The following is a 6,030-nucleotide window of genomic DNA, read 5'->3' on the forward strand; positions in this document are numbered from 1 at the left end:
ACCAGAGAGAAACTTTGACAGCAATTCCAAGAATACCTGTATCATGCAGCTTGCTTCTTCCTATCCTGATATATATAGCCTGGTATATCTGTCATCCCTTCTTATAAATCATATTCAGCTATTCCTGAAGGAGGCGGCACTTCCTGGTTGTGACATCAGCTGAGGGCATTCATATGAATTGGGACAGCATGTTTGTAATTGGCCGACCTGAAGCATGTGACTCAAGGTCTTTTGCCAGAATCAGGACAGGATGTTTGTAATTGGACGACCTGAAGCATGTGATGACTGCAGGTCCTCTTTTCTTGCACTACTCCTTTCTTGCATCTCCCAACAAACCTCCTCTCATGTCATCGAAACAAAAATATCAGTGTTGGAATCCAAGATGCCCATTGAAGACCCCAAGAATAAACTGACCATAATCAGTTTAAGAAAAAAACAGTACACAATGTAATGAATATATTATAATTTATTCAGTAAAAGGAAGCTGTCAATTATTGTGTGAATAGAAATGTTACATGTTCTGTAATAAATAGGGGGGGGGAGGGAGAAGCCTTCTACAATGCAGGCTACAAACATAGGGCTCCAGCAGAAGCACCTGGTCTTTAGTACACCTACTGGGATATGCACCCCAACGTGTTAAAGCATATCTATAAGATACATATACATATATTGTATGGAAGACAAGCTACAGCCAACAGCAGGTTCACTCTCTGCTCCTATATCCAATGTAACTGCGGGGTACAAGTGAGATACACAGTAAGGGTGGATAAATATGCTAAGGAGAGAAGGAACAGTGAGTCTGCCTATGGCGTCACCCAGTCTGCACTACAGGGCCCCTCTGACTAAGGTGGCCAACATGGTCACCAGGGTCTCCACATCTGCAGTGAGCCCATCACAGGACAATGTTTCTGTAGGACATTAACATCTGGTTTTGTGTCAGCCTCACATTTCAGAGTGGGTGAAGGAATCCTTCCGATACCTTCTTCCATCACAAAGGGCATCTCAGACTTTGCATCCATGGCCTTGGGAAGCGACTTTAACAGATGATTGAGAAGCCGCGCACCAAGGACCTGGTCCACCCAGTCGCAGTTAAGAAGCAAATTATGGAGCTCATGCATACACTGGATGTATCCCGTGCTGAATCTCTGTTGGCCATCCACAGTCTGTGAGGTTTCACCTAAGATAAAGAAAAAAGGCCCCAAAGGTAAGTACAACCATAACATCTACCAACAATGGCGGGTTAGTTTGAATGTTTGGTTTTCCTTTCCTATCACTCTCAAATGGGAGATCCAACTGTTGGAGTTTTGCATCACTCCTTATAACATCAACTTATGGAATAAATGGCCTCCAAAAACGAACTTTAGGAATTTGTCTTATAGAATCTGCTTTTATTTATGACTTGGGTGGAACAGAAAACAAAAGAGTGAATAATTGGGGGAGATTAATCAGAGGTGTCTGAGAGCAGAACTGTTCTAGTTGGCCATGGCAACCAATCAGAGCTCGGCTTTCATTTTCCCACAGCTGTTATAAAATTAAAGCTGCGCTCTGATTGGTTGCTTTGGACAACTAGAACAGTTTTACCTCAGACACTTCTTATAAATCTCCCCTAACATTGAATGTGTCCCTTACCCGTGGTTTTGCTTCTTTGAATATTTTCCAGATGTCTCACTGTCATCTCCAGGATGTCTGCTTTCTCCAGCTTAGACTGCTAAAGAGAGAAAATATTATATACAGTTGAAAACAGACGTTTACATACACTATATAAGAAGATGTTTCTTTTCATCTCACATCTCACCTTTCCATTTTAAGTCAAGTAGGATTACCAAACTTATGTATATTTAATATGCATTTCATTAGTATTTGGTACAATTGCCCTTAAAGGGATATTCAGGCACATTCAGCCCCCCCAAACCAAAGGTCCTAACTCACTAACTGTAGTGAGCCGCTCTGCAGGATGACATTGAAATCAGTCAGCCTCCTGCACATATCATTCACACAAATGTCTCTGCTGCAGCTTAGCAAGAGGTCTGTACTTGGGGGCGTGGAGGAGGGCGGCAGGGGGCTTATATTTCCATTTCATTATTTGTGCAATGGGGAAACTCTCATTAAAGAAAACCTACCATCAAAATCAGGCCATGGGCAATTTTACTGTGACTGTGGTAATCTTCTTATAATTGTTATCCATGGCTTCCTTCCTTGTAAAACCAACTTTTAAAATTATGCCAATGAGTCAGAAGGGCTTTACCGGAGCCACTGCTTGCTTTAGCTTCACAGGCTGTTACTCTGTGCAGGATCATGACTTCCCTTCTCCCTGTGTGCTGAAACTCCCTTCTGTTGTGAAATTACAGAAGGCAGATGTGGGAAGTGCTGAGGGAGCAGTGTAGAGGAGAACAACACTGTAATAGCCACTGAAGCCGGAGCAAAGAGGCACTATGGTCACACCCACCAGAGCACTTCTAGTTTAGTATGATTTTTAAAGCTGATTTTAGAGGGAAGGAGGCCAAGGATAACAAATATTACAAAGATCACCACAGTCACAGTGCCTGGATCTATGTGTAAGTGCCCCTGGGTTTTTCCTTATTGATCATAGATTTCCTTTAATCTACATACCATGGGTTAAAAATGTTACTTACATCGAGGTGAAATGCCTTGATCACAGTTTCTTTTAGTTGCTCCAGGCAGGAGTTTATTCGTTCCCTTCTTTTTCGTTCAATGAGCGGCTTTCTGAGCTAATAAGTGAAAAAATGTATTAGTTAATGCTTTTATAAGCTTCATATCCCAGAATTCCCTCTTTTTTGGTAAAACATCTCCTTTTATGCTAAGAATCTCATCATTCAATTAACATCAGGCATGTGTTTTTTTGAAATACAGAACCAGAGACACCAAAAACATAGGTGGGATCTTCCCAGTGCTACTGGGAGAGGCATGTTCACAATGTAGGGTTAAAAATGTTCTAGAATTCCCTCTTTTATGTGAAATGTAATAGTCAATATTACAATATTACAATTAAATAGCCAATAGTTAATTATTTATTTTAAAAAAAAGTCACTTTTTGCCTGAGATGAGTCAAGTTCAGAGGCTGCAAGGGGCAAGCGGGGGGGGAGGGGGGGATAAGACACCACTATCTTCAGTTCTTTAGTAGCTAGAAATATGATGGTATCATGTAAAAAAAAAGAATCTCATCTTTCAGATGACATCAGGGTCGTGGTTCTACAGAACCAGAGATACAGGCAGATGAATAAGAGGAATTGTATTTTTATGTGCAGCTTGTATTTTCAACTATGTCTTTAACTGCTCGAATCTGCTGTTTTGTAGATCACAGAACAAAAGATGTGCCTAGCATGCAGGTACTATAAAGATAAACCACTCCCCCTGCAGCCTCAAATCTTGACTCATCTCTGCTTATTTTCACATGACTTTGGAACTGACTTTTATTTTCTAGCTTAACCAGAGATCCACATAAAAGAGGGAATGCTAGAAAGGACATTTCACACTCTACCTGTGGGGGCTAGTAGTTTATTGACACCTCTAATGTGTTTTTGTGAATCATCTGTAAAGAAATAGACCTAGCGGTAAGTGATTGGCTCAATAATCTGCTCCTCATGGGCGTTTCATTAGATTTTGGTGTCACTAGAAGATCCCAATAGGTGACTTTCTCTTTCTGCAAGGAGTATGACATTCTAGAATTTTAAGAACAAGGGGTCATAAAACCTGTATTGCAATATGATGGCCATCTGCTGTATATGTATATACTATAGGATAATACTTGTAGGATCTGTAACGTCAACCATATTGGCGGTCACTGACCTGTTCACTTTCCATAATTCCCACTCGTTTAGGGGTTTAGGGAACTTTTGAGAGGCAAAATAATGCAATTTACAGTAATCACCTATATACTTAGAAACTAGAGAGCAACCTTATGTATCCCTGTATAGATAATGGATGCAGAATGTGTCTGCCATACCTGTCATGGTGTGGTATGAACACAGTCTAAGTGCTTGGGGGTCATTTACTAAGGGCCCGATTTGCGTTTTCCCAACGTGTTACCCGAATATTTCCGATTTGCGCCGATTTTCCCTGAATTGCCCCGGGATTTTGGCGCGCGCGATCGGATTGTGGCTCATCGGCGCTGGCATGCACGCGATGGAAATCGTGGGGCGTGGCCGAATGAAAACCGTACGGATTTGGAAAAACTGCCACATTTAAAAAAAAAATTGGTCGCACGCGCCATACTTACATGCACCAGGAAGAGATCAGTGAACTCCGACGCAACTCGGCGGACCTCGGCGCAGCAGCGACACCTGGTGGACATCGGGCGCAGGACCTTCATGAATCGCAAGAAGACCCGAACGCTCATCGGAGAAGCCGCCGTTGGAACGCGAATGGACCGGGTAAGTAAATGTGCCCCCTTGTGTTTACTACATATTCTTACCATGGCAGAAAGCACCTGGATGCTACGCCTACACTTAGGCCGGCGCCACACAGGGCGCTTTGTCTGCGCTTGCAAACGCAAACGCAGACAAAGTCGCGCCCACCGGGGCGGGCCTCGGCCCGATCGCATCGGCGTTTCTATGGAAACGCCTGCGATCGGGAACGAGCCGCCGGTGTTTCGCGTTAAATTAACGCAAAACACCGGCGGCTCGTTCCCGATCGCAGGCGTTTCCATAGAAACGTCGATGCGATCGGGCCGAGGCCCGCCCCGGTGGGCGCGACTTTGTCTGCGTTTGCAAGCGCAGACAAAGCGCCCTGTGTGGCGCCGGCCTTAGGGTGATAACATACACCTCTAATAAATATATATATGATATGTTATACTGTTTCTATAAACAATATGATATTGTTTGTATATTGTTTGTATGATGCATTTATATAGTTAAACACACACAATATATGAAGCAATTATACAATTTTCCCAATATACGTTCTGCATTAATTCCTGCAGGAAGCTTCATCGTGCAATGGATAGAAATCTGAACAACATCAAACAGAGATCTAGAAAACTGATACCGAAAGTATATTGGAAAATTGTATTGTATTCCATTTATATAAACCGTAACATTTATTTGCTAAAGACTTGACAACCCCTTTAAGTGTTCTAACCATTTCCTCCCACACTCCAAAACACACTGGTAGGTTGATTAGATTGTGAGCCCTATTGGGGACAGGGACTGATTTGGGAAGCTCTGTGCAGCGCTGCGTAATCTGTGTGCGCTATATAAATAAAGAATTATTATTATTATTATTTATTATTCTATGTGTTACTATATACAACTGCAGCAGTTCTGGAATTGAGAAGTAATAGGTTGGCAAGGATTGTCATATCTAACCTCTCGGTGCCAAGTTATACCAGCGACTGCTCCAGCTGATTTCTGTATTTTCCATTATTATTCTGTATGTGAGCCATGCAGCGTTCTCATGTAAGGCTTTCATACCCTGCCTGCTGTGTATTCTGAAATACAGACTCAACAAGCTGCTCTTCACTGCGTGTGAACCTTGCCAATTGGTAATTAGGCACAGCCGGGCTGCAATGTTTCAAAGAGCCCAGCTGCATGTGTACCCCCTATGTGTATGTGAACTGTGCCATGCCCTGCATGTGATAGCAGAATTTCCCATACACACTAAATGGAAAACTTAGTGTCCTGCAGGTGTCATTAGGTCTTACCTTTCTTTCCTGTTTGGAATTGGATACTTTCAGGGGATCCTTGGCTGCTGCAGACATTGCTGTCCAGCTTCCTAGTGTGAACTCTGCCTGAGATTGGCTTGTACTGTATCTCTGTGTTTGTGCCTCCCTAACCTCCCACTCTCTGCCTTTTTCTATGTCTCTCCAGCAGTTTCCCGCTCTAGCGTTATATACAGGCCTCTATTAGCATGTGAATAGCTCACTCTCTCTCCTCTCTATTCAGGAATCCTAAGACCAGATGTCCAGATCAGGGCCTATTGTGAAGATAACACCGGCCCCCTAAAGCCTCCATGCCACAATGTAACCTCATCAGAAGAATGCAACTTGTGGATAAACAACATGAGAAGCCAAGG

The 6,030-nt window shown here is 42.9% G+C and overlaps 1 protein-coding gene across 2 annotated transcripts; it reads right to left on the reverse strand.

Moving 5' to 3' along the window:
- Positions 1-489: 489 nt before the first annotated feature.
- LOC140120653 (transcription cofactor HES-6-like) lies at positions 490-5,828 on the reverse strand. Of its 2 annotated transcripts, none has more exons than XM_072139614.1 (4): positions 5,660-5,828; positions 2,634-2,729; positions 1,630-1,705; positions 490-1,177 (listed from the first exon to the last, which is right to left on the reverse strand). In XM_072139614.1, the coding sequence occupies exons 1-4, from the start codon at positions 5,714-5,716 to the stop codon at positions 861-863; spliced, it is 546 nt and encodes a 181-aa protein (XP_071995715.1). In that variant the 5' UTR covers positions 5,717-5,828; the 3' UTR covers positions 490-860. The 2 variants fall into 2 exon arrangements, with proteins under 2 accessions (XP_071995715.1, XP_071995714.1); XM_072139613.1 differs by having other exon boundaries at positions 1,630-1,708.
- Between the last annotated feature and the right edge of the window lie 202 nt (positions 5,829-6,030).

Source organism: Engystomops pustulosus, chromosome 3 (assembly GCF_040894005.1).
Source record: "Engystomops pustulosus chromosome 3, aEngPut4.maternal, whole genome shotgun sequence".
NCBI lineage: Eukaryota > Metazoa > Chordata > Amphibia > Anura > Leptodactylidae > Engystomops > Engystomops pustulosus.

Coding starts and splice junctions, on each gene's coding strand:
- LOC140120653 (XM_072139613.1), bottom strand. CDS start 5,716: ATGTCTGCAGCAGCCAAGGATCCCCTGAAAGTATCCAATTCCAAACAG. Junction 2,730..5,659: donor ATTCCAAACAGGAAAGAAAG/GTAAGACCTAAT, acceptor TTCACTTATTAG/CTCAGAAAGCCGCTCATTGA. Junction 1,178..1,629: donor TCAAAGAAGCAAAACCACGG/GTAAGGGACACA, acceptor TCTTTATCTTAG/GTGAAACCTCACAGACTGTG.